Here is a 14,593-nt window from a genome sequence, read left to right on the forward strand (position 1 = left end):
AAAAAAAAAAAACTGCCATGTCTTCAAAAAAAATAAATATATATATATATATATATGTGTATACACACACACACACACACTATAACAAAAGACAAAATAGCTTAAATTAACCTCACCAAGAAGTCAGTGAAAGCCATCTGTCAATTAATTTGGAAATATTTTTCTACACTGTGTACTTTATTCAAAATGTATACATGGGTTTAAACATGATATTTATAATAAGTTACATATATATATAGATACACACACACACACACACACACACTTAAAAGTCAAGCACTTTGATGCAATAAATACAAAACCCATTCAATTCTACACAATGAGAATTGTTAATTATAGTCTATGGAAATTGTGAGAAGAAAATAATAAATCTAAATTCCAAAAATTAAGATCTTTTTTCTTTTCTTTGCATAACTCATTTTGGTTAATTCTGAAATATTAAAAATGTCATTATTTATAATGCTTTAGTTTTACATTTCATTATACATACAGTATTGAGGGTTTTAGAAATGATCATTACACATGGCTTCCCATGCACCATTGTACGTACGCACACACACACACACACACACACACACACAGTACAATGAGCAAATATAGCACAGAAAATATGCTCTCTTTCCACCACAGATATTAAATCCGACACCGATCATGATGATGTAAGAAACAGTCGTTAACATTAAATGTCTGCATTTGAAAAAAGAAATGGTGAAAACTAGATTTCCTCCCACAACTTCATCATGATCCCATTAATTCTAAAATGGACACCAATTAGCACTGAGAAAAATGTATGGGAGTAATGGATAGATTTTCTGATTGCAATCTTACGAGCCCGAAGAGTGCCATAAAATAGAATAAACTGCTCAAACTTTTTAATTACAGAAATTAGATCAGTTTCTAATAGCCAATTAAAGAAGAGGGTTAGTTATTGAGCATTTATTCTTATTCTAACTTGGTCCAGCATAGTATGAACATTCTAAAGGGTCGAAGAAGCCCACTGTGTTGCACCCAAAATGACTTTTCTTTTGAAAGTTTAGGAAAATAAAACTTAATTATGCCTTTGTGGCATGCTTTAATTGTGTTTACCACTGTCTTGCATACTGGTGATGTATTATTATTCTTTTCTTGCTGTCAAGCTTGCACGGATAAAGCGGAGGATAAAACCGTTAGATGGTACTATTTAGTTAACAAACGACAAAATCCCTGCATCCATGTTAAATTATAATGAAGCGTCACACTGGTAAACAAAAGCAAAAAAAAAGATTTTGTTTTGTTTGCGGTAGAAAACTGAAAATTTCCCTTTCATCCTTATGGTTCCCTCTTCAGACTAAAAAAGAAATAGATCTATGAGAAAGTGTTTGTGGCAACTATCATCAGGATAAAGGACTTTGGGTTGAAAATAGCCTTTTTTTAAACCTTCCATAGCAGCCTCATATTTAGCTCATATTTTGGAGCTAAATACAAATTTTAAAACTCCCACAGAAAAGATATGTTCTCACTAACCTGGCCTGGTGTACTCTGCTGTCTCCTTGTGGACCATCTCCTTGACTCTGCCTCCAAACAGCATACGTGAAGGGTCATGGTCAAACGCCTGAAGGGTTTCGCTGGAACTGTATGATTTTTGAGTGGGCACACGGCAGGCTCCCTCTTCCCGGTCAGTCGAGGAGGCGGTGTAACGGCGCTCCCGATCCCTGTCTCTCTCGCGGTCTCTCTGGCTCTTGGACAGCGAGCAGAAAGGCCGCTGCTCCCTCACCCTTTCCATGCTGCCTGCATGCTGGGTATCCAACTCCCTCCCCTTCACCACCAACACTCTCCTGAGACCTCACCACTAGATTATTTCACTCTTTTCCAATCCTCCTCCTTCCTCTTCCTCCAGTGGCTGTGACTCTTGTCCTGTAACTGATTTCTTCCTAAATCCCTCCTCCACACTTCTGAACCTCTGTCAGACGCTTCTTCAGTCCATTCAATCGTCCACCGGCTCCACCTGGAAAAGAGATGAGGAAAGGAAGCAAGGACCTTAGATAACGCTAATCCGTCAGCTTCATCTTCAAAAGCACACATTTATCCCCCTCTCACTGCCCCATCTCAATGCTCTATCCCCACCTCTGAAACTTCACCCATGAACTGTTACATACTTGACTTCCCCTCTTTAACGATTACCTCATTACTGTGCTTTTTTCAGCCTTTAAAATCAAGTTCACTGTGTTTCGTTTTTTCTTTTTTCCAAAACTTTGTTTTTGTGAAAGTACTCCAACACTTAACAAAGGAGAGGACAAAGGACTTAAAGATGAATACCAACGGTATTTTTACTTTCAGTTTAGCAGCCTGCCACAGTAAAGTGAAAGAAATATATAAATAAAGCAGTAGCTTGCCTGAATTATTAAACTTCTTACTTACAGTGCTAAATATATGAGCACATAGTTCTGGTTTACTTGTCAAGGTTTCCGGGTACCTGTCTGAGACTTCTGCCTCCACACCACTAAAATGGAGAGAGGTAAATGGAACTTCTTTTGAGGCACTCAAAAGTCACAGCAGAAATGTATTTCCTAGAAAAACTACTTTTGTTACCTGGAAAAATCCACAGACCTGGTGAGCAGCAGTTTTGACAAAAACTTTTTCTGCGGTTGCAATGGAAATTATTCATCGTGAGCGGAGTCACACTGAAGTGTGAGCAGGAACTTTAACTCGAATTCGCAATTCAGCCCAAAAACACCAGTGATAACAAGTTAAACTGCATGTTTCTATTGTAAAAACTCATATTTTTTATATGGTTTAATGAGCCAGCAACATCTAAGAGGAAAAAAAACAGAAAAGAGACAGTTCATCCTAAATGAATATAGCAGATTCAGAATGTTCTGGTGGCACCTTCTCCACTGACACATATTCCACCACTTACATGAAACCAAAATTAATATAATGTTTAAATGCTCAAAGTTTAGAAACTCATTAAAACTCATTTCTTTTGCTAGAGATAGTGGTGTCTTTAATCTAAATGCAGTATGTTGCAATAAAAAAAACGCCCTTATGAACAATTCAGAGTAAAATCTGGCATTAGCTGGATATTCAGTGCCAACACAGGTTAACCTTGTACCTGTTTTTTTTTTTTTTTTTTTTTTTTTCATAAAACGGGCAGAAAAGATAACACTATCATATATGCAAACCTTTTTGCATAACCTTGCAAACCATCTAAAAGTCTATCTAAGCTTAATTTGACCATTAAAACATTTATTGAGATCTTTATTTTTGTATGAGCATCACTCCCTTAATTAAGTATCATTTGGTTATGTTCACACAGGCATCAGATGTATCAGTAATAAAATACTTAAATTGTTGAATATTCAAAGATGACTCTGGCTGCGTTCTGAAAGATGTGGACGAAGAGGATGGGAATGTGACAAAATCCCACTCCAATGAAACAGAGTAGAACGTGAATGGGAGCCATAGTGTGTCAGAAGTGTTTATTATCAACATTTCCCAACTGCCCACTGACACACATGCACACACACACACTCCAATTTCATTTCTCTCTTGGCTGAGCTGTAAGACTGGAGTATCAGAATCCTTCTTTTCCCAAAAGAGATCTACTTTGTTTCACATCAAGCATCAAAACTTTCCAATGAAGCCAGGATAGTGAACCGTCCCACAGCAAGATAGCACCAGCCCGAGAGACTTTCCAAAAACTGAAGCAGTCGCGGGTGCAGTACCGGTATCAGGGATAATGAAAACTGTAAGCTGTTCTCGGCCTATTAAACTTACCCCTGACACCCCCCCTCACCAGTCTCTTAAAGTTGCTTGATATGATTCCGTTTCCCTGAAGGGCTGAGATGCAATCAGTGACACACTCTCTGGCAACCCTTACACTCAACACTACATCCCACACACTTGTTTTCCAAAGCCACAGGCCATCTCAATCATATCTCATCACTTTCAGAAAATTGTACACACCCGTCCAGATTGGCAGATTAATGCACAGGATGAGTGCAAGCAGACACGCCCAGAAGCATCGCTGATTACAAACCTTCACTTCTTTATGGACTTGTAAAGAGATTCACGGTGAGAAAAACTGCTAATGCTACAAGTCCTACACACTAAGCTGCAACCTGCACTATAGGAGGATTTAGATTCGTGCCCAAATCAGCCATAAGCCCTAGAGTGACCAAGCATGTCCTTATATACACATTCCTGTATTACTCTGAGGACGCTATCTTTTTAAAGCTCATCCATGCATCCTGTTTGTATACAGGCACGGCACTGCAGGATACATGAGAGACATTCATAGTAGTCTAAATTATGTAAAATAAAAAAGGTCGCAGAGGCTCTAAAGGTAAATCTATTGTGCTTCTAAAACCTCTAGTACATCAATCTATCAAAAGGGACAAAGGCACAGAAAAGTGATTTTTTTGTTTGCTTAGGTCTGAAGTAAATCTGAGGATTTATTCATCAAACTTTGTGGCATCTTTTTCCCTTTCCTTATATCATTCACCTCTACACTTCCTTTTACCTTTGATCATGCAGTTGAATCAGGACAGTCGGTCACCCGTGACCACTCAGTGGACTAGTCGACACTGCAAAATTAGTGTCACACAGCGGTCTTCTCGTGGGCTAGTGAGGCAGGAAAAAAGACAATTCATGATCTATGCAGCTCCGCACACATCCCAACGACTCCCGAGCGAGCCAGTTGAATACCATCCCCCGATGCCTGGTAGTGTCCTACACCTCTGCACTTCTCTGAAGCATAAACCATAAACCATCTGTATGATGTGGTGTGAAGAAATGTGTCCAAGTCATTTGGCTCTTCAAGGCAGTTGGAGAGGTTTCAAGGGTCTGAGATGTACTTGTTTCATGTCTGACATACATTATGGTATTCATCAAAGATGGTTGAGGGGTGCCTTATCATTCCAACCTGGGATTTGGAAAGGATGACCAAAAGAGTGCAGCCTTTTTAAGATGTTTTAGAACCAGCAGATTGGTTTAATACAGAATAAACTAAAGAAGCAAATGACATCAGGAAATTATTTAGAAAAGAGAGAGAAAAAAAAAGACTTTTAATGCAATAAATAAGATGCTTTAAAAAGGGGAACTTTGTAAGGAGCACTTAATTGATTAGTCAGCTCATTAGTGCCGAATCAATTAATTAACCAATTAGTGAATTGACAGGAAAATTAAGGTGTAACATTTTAGATTCCTCAAGGAAAACACCCATTTATTCTCTGTTTCTAGCATCTTCAATCTGAGAACTTCTTACTTTTATCAATTTGTTTTAATTGTTAGTACTTGATCAAACAGCGCAAGCAATTTAAAGAAAGTCCTAATGGGGATGCTTCTGACTACAGCAGTGACAATCAACTGAAAGGATACATCTTACAGTAGGATGCAAGTATGGTATGAAAAAAAAAAGTCTTGTCTGTCCCACAGGGCTAGTGTCATGTAGTTTAATAATTTTTGATTGAGTGACGAACCAAGGCCACAACTGGCTTCTAATTTCAGTGTTGCTTAATTCTGATTGGTGCACAGAAGGCATTATCTTTGCCAGCTAAGACCTGCCCACCTCAACTCAGACACAGAAGTACAGAAATGAGAAATACAGAAAGCTCTCCAGTGGGGGAAAACAAAATCTGCTGCAAAAAGTGATGAAGAAAATAGATTTTAGATTTCCAAGGCTCTTAAAGACAACATTTGACCATACATTTGCTTGCTGCACCATCTAAACACAATGAGCACAATGGAAAAAAAAAAAAAAAAAGTTTAAAAAAAATCACTAGATTTGAGTCTTGTAACGGATCACTTTACTGCAAAATTTATTCAATGACCAAATGCACCTCCTGAAACTGAGCCGGCATATACTTCCAACTTTAGCACACAAAGCATTTTGCAAAACAAGAGTAGCCACTGCTGACCAGACTGCTGAAATTGCAACTATTCACTAAGCCTATGCTCAGTAATTGTATTTCCACGGGGTGGCTGTTTGTATCAGCTCAGATCTCCTGTTGGTGACCTCTGTAAATAATGGTAATAAAGAGCATACTTGTCGTTGCTGGTGTGTCCCTCCAAGACAATTCACCTGCCACCAAGTGGCCTGGCTACTGCCCCCCACATCCGCACATCTTGTTGTTGGCCATTTGCCGGAGCACAGATCAGACGACTCTCAGCCACGGGGAGTGGTGAGAGTGGTTGATGGAGCTTGTGGAGATCAGGGCTAGCTCACTTTAACACAGCCAGCACCTCCAACAATAGCCGCCTCTGACAGCTTTGCATAATTCATCTTGTCGAGTCTCTCTCCCCTTCCTCCTCGACGCTCCTCTCTCCCTCTCCTCTTTCAGTTTCTCTTCAGTTCCTTTTTTTTTTGTGCCTCCCAGCGCTTGGAGAAGGGAGGGAGAACCAAGGCAGTGTTCCATCAGATGCTGCCTGTTTCCCCCTGACACCAGTGATTCTGGAGACAGAGAAGTGTTTGTCTGCAGGATGATGCCCAGACTCTGTGAATCCTGGATGCCGTCTGAACCACATTGTTTTCTTTCTATACTGAGGCACAATGCCTACATCCCTTATTACAGTATGAAGTCTGGAGCTATTACGTCAAAATACGTGAATCGTAACAATTATGATCATGAAATTCCTGGATTTTTCAGAGATTCTCGTCTTCTGTTGTGTAAATTTGAGGGAATCTGGTCAAACATTGCAAACTTTCTATGATGCTGTAATATAAAGAGTTTTCTTTCATGACTAAAATCCATCAGTGTACACAGACTGAGCATATGAATCTATCAAAGATGGACAAAAAAAGTGCAGAAAAAGGAGCTAATTTAGACATGAAAATATCTACCCTTAATGAAATTTCACTGCCCGATACATCCTTTGCACACTTGGAGAGGGAAGCGCTTATTGCACTCAGTGAGACTCAGGAAAGATGATGAAATCTTGATCTATGCTAGATCTCTTGTCTCGGTGTAAAACGCAGAATATTCACAGTTGGAGTAAAGTGATGCAAATCTCTGATCCAGCCACTTCAGATTATTCCATGCATACGGGGCTTGAAGCGTCATTCCTCATAGTTGCAGCACATTAAAAAGACAAACAAAGCTACAGTGAGTATGAAAAAACAACTCAACAAAGCTGAGCTGAACTCAAGACGGTTCTGTTGCCTTATTTTTTTTCTTGTCTGTTGCTGTTAAATCATAGCGGTCAACGTCAAATCCTAACCATTTTATTGTTCTGCTGTTTTGGCATGTGCCAGTCCTGAGATAACATAGTAATCAGCACAAGAAGCTGAGCTGGGATGTTTACAAATTCCCCAAATAACTCTTCAACAGTAACTTATGCGAGTTATGTTTTCATTGAATGTTTAGAGGAATTTTTTTTTTTAAATAAATAAATAAAAAAAATAGCAAGCACAGCCAAATTCAGTTCTTGCTATGTAATTGTTAGGAGTGGTAGACTGGAATAGAGAAAAGCAGGGCTTTTAATGTTTCTTTTTCAATATCTGCCGCCATCTCAAATGGTAATAACAGGTTATTCACTACATTCATACATACAGGCTACAGTGTTTATCTGTATCCAAGGCTACAGGTACTAATCTCTTATCAAACTAGGCTCTCCCTTCCATATCATGCAGCCAATTGCATCAGACAGTTTTAATTCAATGGGCCACAGCTTGGATCTCTCATATCAGTGTAACTGCAGTGGCATTTCACACAGGGGAACTAAGGAAGTAATGCAGTTCATGAGCATCGACTTAATTGGGAATCTTGGAAGAAAGCATCAACAAATTTTCATGCAATGCTTACTCACAATGAAATGAGTCCATGCTGTGTAAAGCAAATTCAACTGCACAGACCTGTGGCAATTTACGGACAAATCCATGATCGACCCATTGTTACGGAAATAAATTAAATTGTCGTGATACCGCAGCTGCATTGTAATGAAGGGAAAGAGCAATCACAAAAACCCTAACCCACTGAGGGCGAGTACCAGAATGAAACCATTTTCTGTACACAATATATCAGGTAAACAAAATAAAATGGGTCTGAGTGATCCTGAGGAAAAAAAATGAATCGTTGAAGGAATCTTGTTTATTCAGACAACAGTGTGTTTTTAATTAAAAACTCAAACTCAAATATCAGTCAATCTTCGGTCTAATCTGGACATCTGTAGAACTACCGCAGCCTATCAACAGAGTACTCAGACAGGGGCTAAAAATCATTACTCAAGCTAGATTTGAAATGCTGGGAGCATACAAACCCAGCTAGCAGATAAAAATTCAAATACAGAGAGGTAAAGTGCTGACACTGGGTGTCATTCAAATGCATCTCACATGATGGTACCACAAACTAACCCTCCCTCTTTTAGAATGTGCGGAGGTAGATGGAATATACATAGCAATCATACAAAAGTCGCAGACAACAGAGCATGGGGGGAAGCTTCAGTGGTGCCTACTGCAATGGGAATGCAATACGTTACCACTACTGCGACTGCGGGAGAATATCAAATCTGACCAAACACAGACACTGACGTACTGTTTCAGTTACACGTCTACACAAGTGTTACAAAAGAATCATTATACTCTCTTAATGGGTATGAAATTAGAAGGAAGTACATACAACACACACACAATCATATTCAGCATGTTTTCTCTTTACGCTTGTTGTGCCCCATAAACCATGCAATGCATGAACAGAAAATTGACAGTTTTATTTTTTAGTTGACAGTGTTTTAAAGAGTATATAGGTCAGGATGGCGCGGCAGTGTTTTCAGAATACTGAAATACTGCCGGGCTTATAAAAGAAACATCAATCCCAAAATTCCCCATATTGCTCTGGTTTCTCTACTTCCAGGGGTGAGGCTTGGAGAGTCTGGCCTGTAGTGATTGGCCGAAGACAGACTTCTGAATACACATAGCGCGCTACTGGAAGTCAAAGATTGCTGACCTGTATAACATTACGCTTGCTGTGAGGCACCAGTTTTATGCTCTTCAGTGGTCTGATATTGAATATTTTCTTCCACTTCACCCCTCTGACAGTATATCGTCATTGGGTGTGTTACTGCCTGGCTTCACACATGAGCCAACGCCTCTGCCGTGTCCTCATCATCACTCCTCGTCACCCATCAGACCCGAGGCTCTCGGCATCACAGAGGTCGCGTCAACTGAATTATTGAGGCCATCAAGCGGCTTCATTGACAAGCATAGCTGACGCCTAAATTCCCACTGGGCTGTCCAGGGGTCACAAAAGACCAGGCCCTAGGCCCTTGGCAGGTTAAATCTATTCTGAGAATCCTGCTTCAGAGCGAACGGTGCTTTAAGAAAGTGCAGCAAAACAGCAGGAGAAATGTTTCTTTTGAATTGAGTGACATAAACTAATGTGAAGGGAAAGAAGAAAAAAATGAACTTGATTTAAAAATAAAAAGTTGAATATTTCAACCTTAGTTGGACATCCAGCAACAATGAGCGATGACAACCTTTAAATATGTAACAGTTCCTGACATGATCTTCAATTCCACTGAACACAATAGGATTCTCACAAAAGTTGAACCTACACTCAGCCTGAGGACAATTTTCACAAGCAGAAACCACAACGCCTTTCTATTTTGTTCTCCCCATGCTACACTAAGCACATTCCCGTTTGGCTCTCCTCTTCAGGCTCAGCCTGGAACATACAGAGAGGGCTGCGCTGTTACAAAGTCAAGCCCACTCCCCAATCTTGCTACTTGGTCTTGACCCAGAAAGTCCACTGGAGCATGCTGAGCCATAAATGTTAATCTGTAGGTTACAACCGTGTGAAGTGGTGCTGCTCCCAGAGCTGGACCAGCAGGACAGCATTCTGTGGCTAATTGCAGGTGGGTTTCATCTCAGCCTGCTATGGCCAGAGAGCTTAAATCAAAACAAAACGCTGCCATGCTCGAATATGTGCTTTTCTTGATTTTAAGTAATCCAAGCACAGCGACAGAATGGCTCCCACTTCATCACAGACAATTACCAGCTTGGTTGTTTTGTCTCTTCGACACCTACGCACAACATCACCACCAGCACATGTGCACATATGCACGCAATGAGATGCAGAATCGGTTAATCTTATTCACAACACATTAGGTCACGCTGTCAGTCCGCAACAGACTTCAGACGAGCTACAAAAGCCATTTCCTTGAGAACACTCATGTCTCTTTTCTAATCACAGACATTATCTGATGTATCACATTATACTTCACAGATTGTAAAGACAGAGAATTCGTCTTTATGTTAATTTAAATCTCCATTTATTATCTTAGCTGTCTAAAGTTCTGATATTTTGAATGTAATAAAGTATTTATAAACCAGGAAGAAAGCAAATATGTTATATAAAAGCACTTTTGCATTAAAGCATGCCATGTTTTTATGGTGTTTTTGTCTTTGTGCTTTGAGCCTACAATGTAGTTAAGGACCACAGTAATGCATCAAGTGCTGTCACTAAATATTCCTACTCTAAGCACATTTCAAGAGCATGCAACCTCCTCCATTATAAATTCTAGGGTGACTTTCAGCAAAAAATTGGCAACTTGCACATATCTCATACTCAACTTTTTTTGGTCTAATTCCTTTTCTTTCTTTAAAAAAAAAAAAAAGAGGTTAAAGTTTGCTGAGGGTGAGACATTACTGAGCTAAACCCGAGTAATCCTCCGACTTGAGGTCATTAAAGCAAAACTGCGAGCCTGTCCGTCGATGGAGGTTTTGCCATCGCAAAGCTAGGTTACTTTAAATTCCAATAGACATGCAGAACGCACCATGGCATGCTTTACTTCCATGTCCACTATTCATCATGATGTCGCGCTACTCTCGTGGGAGCAAACGGAAAATGCACCGAGAGAGAAAACAGGTGAAAGAGAGCACAGCAGACAATAGCCAAGCAGGCTGTGTGTTAATAGTAACAGATTAGAGAGCAGCAATTATGTTAAGTAAATATGACATGGAACCGATCCGTCGAGCCCAGGGAACTGTTGGTAGTTTGTCAGGCTGCATTAACCTTCACGTGTTTGCTCGGATGTGTTGAAACAGGCGACTCGGCCATGCTGTTTGGCATATCAAATGTTTTAATCCCTGGGGTCATCTCCTGTGCCACTGTCGGCATTCGCAAGTAATAAGGTGAGATATTATAGGCACAGGTCTGTGCATCAACTCTTCGTCCAGATCTCTCAGATCTTAGAAGAGTAATTTGTACAGACGAACAGGAATCATCTCGATTGCCCTTTTACAATCTATAAAACTGTTTAAGGGCAGTTTTCAAGCTGGCATTATCCCTAAAGGAGGCAGTTCTCATCACACAGAATATTAAATTCTCCACAGGAATAATGAAAAGGGAAATTACTTAAGGATATGAACATGGAGTGCTGGTGTTGTGTACACAGTTCGTCTAATATTTCTGAATTAATTAGATGAGTCTAAGCTCCAAGCATAGTTAAATAAAAAAAAGAAAATCACCCGGAGAATTTCCCACATCAGATATTGTACTCACCTGCTTTGAGTGATGTGCTTAAAGGGCAATGACATTTGGTAGGGGCATAAGATTGAAGCCTCAATAAGGGGTCACGACAGAAAGCCTACATGTTTGGATGCATAACAGTCTGCCATATTATGACACAGTCTAATAATAGTCAACCACAGGATGTTTTCTCTTCGCAGTTGCGCTGACTATGTCGACAGACTGACAGTCGAAGGCGTTGTTCGGAATCCAGGTGTGTTTCTAAAAAAAGGTGTCAGCACCACGTGTCATTTATCAGGATGCTGTGGCACCAGAAATATGGATTGTTGTGTCTTGTACAAGAAAGCCAATTTCAAATATGATCAATGTCCCAGTGAGGATATATGGCTGTAATGCATTTATGGGCTGGCAAAAGAAAGACAGACTAGTTTCTGGGAGTACTTTTTTTTTTTTTCCCCATGAGACATCTCTCATACTTTTAAATTTTCCCAAACTTATTTGTCCACGATAATCAAAGCATATGTTATGATATGCAGGTGGGTGGGAGGAGAACGATCCTTTCAACTGGCACAATTCACCACGATGGCCTGAAGTAGCGAAGATCTGCATTACTTTACTACTCCACTCCTTGTCAGACATGGAACGTAAAACAGAAAATGGCTTCAACCGCTGCAGTTCCTCAGTCGAACTTGGGACAAAAGCCATAAATCAATTTAGCTGAACAGATATACTTGTCCCTCTGGGCTATCATGTGGACTGAGATGCATGTGTTTGCAGATTGTATTTAGCCTAATCTATGCCACAGTGAAATCAGATCAACATTTTTCTTCGGCGCATGCCAAGCACTGAGACAAGTCACCATCTTACACTGCTGAGAGAAACGAGAGAACGGAATAAACCCCAAGTGACATCTAAAAGGGTTTTTGTTTGATTAAAGTAAAATTACACTGCTTTTGAAAATCATGCTCATTACTCTTTTTTTCTAATACAGTAGATGCAGCGCCAAAGGTTGCAGCTTCTGAAGGGCACATGTCAGACAGAAAAGGATTTGGATCTCCGAGCACAACCTTTCTCGAGGCCTCTTTCAAAGTCAAGTTTCTCAATAATCTCCTGTCGCTGAAACCTCACACTAGGTCCAGTTTGGGGTATGTGCAACCTGCTCGACATCTCAATTATTATTGGCTTGAGCAGGGTTATCTATGCAGGTGATTTATGTCGCTTTGAGATTTTCTTATCACATTTTATGTGCACATAAGACCTCTTTTTGGATTTAAGTCATCCCACTGTGTCATCCCCTGAAGATAGAGAGGTGAGAGGTGATGTAGACTAGAGAGGAGGCTGCTATAGTCACCATAGCTGTGAAATTTTAGTTCAATCATCCAAAAAGGCAGTAACAAAAAAAATACTTCATAATTTCATGGAGTGTTTTTTTCCCTCCTCCTATAAGATGATAGACATTTAACAGCATGGTTGTGTAGGCTTTTACGAACAAGTCTTTGATCATTAAACTTTATGTTACCATGCAATTCCCAAATCTGACTGTTCAGAAATATCTTACTCATTAAAGTAGTTGGCTTCAATTGCCAAAAATCCACAGGGCAGGAATCAAAATATATCTAATCCATATTTATCAAAGTAGAGATGGGAAAATGGGGGCTTGGAGCCCAGCAGGTCGCTGCTCCACATCCTGTCAAAGGATCCGGGATATGGCAGAGGAGCAGAACAGACCAAATCACACATCATTACTGATAAAATGTCACCGATTTTGCAATTTATCTAAATAACAGCAAATGGGTGCCATTTGCTGTTATTGTGGGATCACGACAAAAGAAGAAGAAGAAAAACCTAAGGGCGCACTGACCTGCAAGAAGCTTCAGCGAGTATGTCCGAGGCAGCGGCACATAAACTTCCAGCGGTGCGCTTTAGTCCAAACTTGCAGGCAGCAGTGGGCAGAGTGCGTTCGCGGTGCCTCTTACAACGACCGCGTGTGTAAATATGGCAAAGAGTTAATTATTCTCGCACACCTCTCTTTTGCTCCTCCACAGAAAAGCTCTCGGTTTGCTTAAGACGGTGAAACCGATCTTGCACGTTTCGGAGCGGCGGAGTTGTGCTGTAGGACGGTGCGCAGCGCCGTGGCGTTGTGGTGAAGCAGAGAGCTTCAGCTGCCAAGCTCCGTGACAAACGTGTCTCTGCTCCGAGATCTTCACAGTCCTCCCGGCGAATCGGCTCAGCCAATAGTTCCAACAATGCAGCTGTCCCCCCCTCAGGAGGTAACGCAGTTATATTTCCTGTCGTCAAGCAGCTGTGCAGGATGTTCAGAGAGAAAAAAAAGAGAAAGAAACTCACTCGGTGAGGATGCGGATGCTCGCCACCCGCTCCGCTGCGCTTTTGTCCGATATGCACTTGTCAGCTGGTAAACTGCGCATCCAGTCCTCAGCCTCTTCTCTGCCTATCAGCACCGGTGTAGGCCGTAAATACAGAGGAGGGTCAACTATGACCTCCAGTCGGTGAGCAACATGAAAACGGCGGCACCTGTAAACAAAATTTGCCTCATTAATAGAAAAATACTAAAAGGATTAACTTCCAACTGCAGTTTTATGCCACCAATTGAACATGTTCAAAGTAAAATCATAACAATTTGTTCAATAAATAATAAGCAGCAGATTAACTCTGCTCCACAGCTTCCTCTCAGGCCACCTGCCTGTTTTCCCTCAGCCAGCTCTCCCTCTTTTGTGTAGAGAATCTGTTCATTAAGCTTACCTACTGTATGAACGCGCGCGCTGCCACTTAATTGGATAACTCACAAATCTCCCATTTCTCACCTCGACTTTGACAAAGGGAAATGCAGCCCGATGCAAATAAATGTGTTATATCTCAGCAGTAAAGACAGGCAGTTAAAGGTTACTCAAGCTGTTAATTAAACTGTTTGATAAACAGGAAGGCCCGAGCACTTGCTGTTCAAACTGAAATGTTGTTTTTGAGTAAGGCTCGTTTCATATTGTTGTGCTCCATCCACCATCTGTACCGGCATTGATCAGCTGCTGAGGGAATATGTAACAAATATGCACAATTTGAGCTCCATCAAGCAAAACCACCAATAAATGTTCTCATCTAAAGATATTGTCCCACTGTCTCTCACACTAATGTTC

General features: G+C 40.6%; 1 protein-coding gene across 6 annotated transcripts in view; it reads right to left on the reverse strand.

The window, feature by feature from the left end:
• LOC142397988 (teneurin-3) overlaps positions 1-13,815 on the reverse strand; it is a 142,365-nt gene extending 128,550 nt beyond the window's left edge. For all 6 annotated transcript variants that reach the window (XM_075481871.1, XM_075481868.1, XM_075481867.1 and 3 more), the window contains exons 1-2: positions 13,306-13,815; positions 1,504-1,984 (exon numbers count right to left, since the gene is read on the reverse strand). In XM_075481871.1, the coding sequence (XP_075337986.1) occupies positions 1,504-1,762 (259 nt within the window). In that variant the 5' untranslated portion in view covers positions 1,763-1,984; positions 13,306-13,815. The remainder of the gene's footprint in view (positions 1-1,503; positions 1,985-13,305) is intronic.
• Positions 13,816-14,593: the final 778 nt, after the last annotated feature.

Source organism: Odontesthes bonariensis, chromosome 13, assembly GCF_027942865.1.
Source record: "Odontesthes bonariensis isolate fOdoBon6 chromosome 13, fOdoBon6.hap1, whole genome shotgun sequence".
Taxonomy (NCBI): domain Eukaryota; kingdom Metazoa; phylum Chordata; class Actinopteri; order Atheriniformes; family Atherinopsidae; genus Odontesthes; species Odontesthes bonariensis.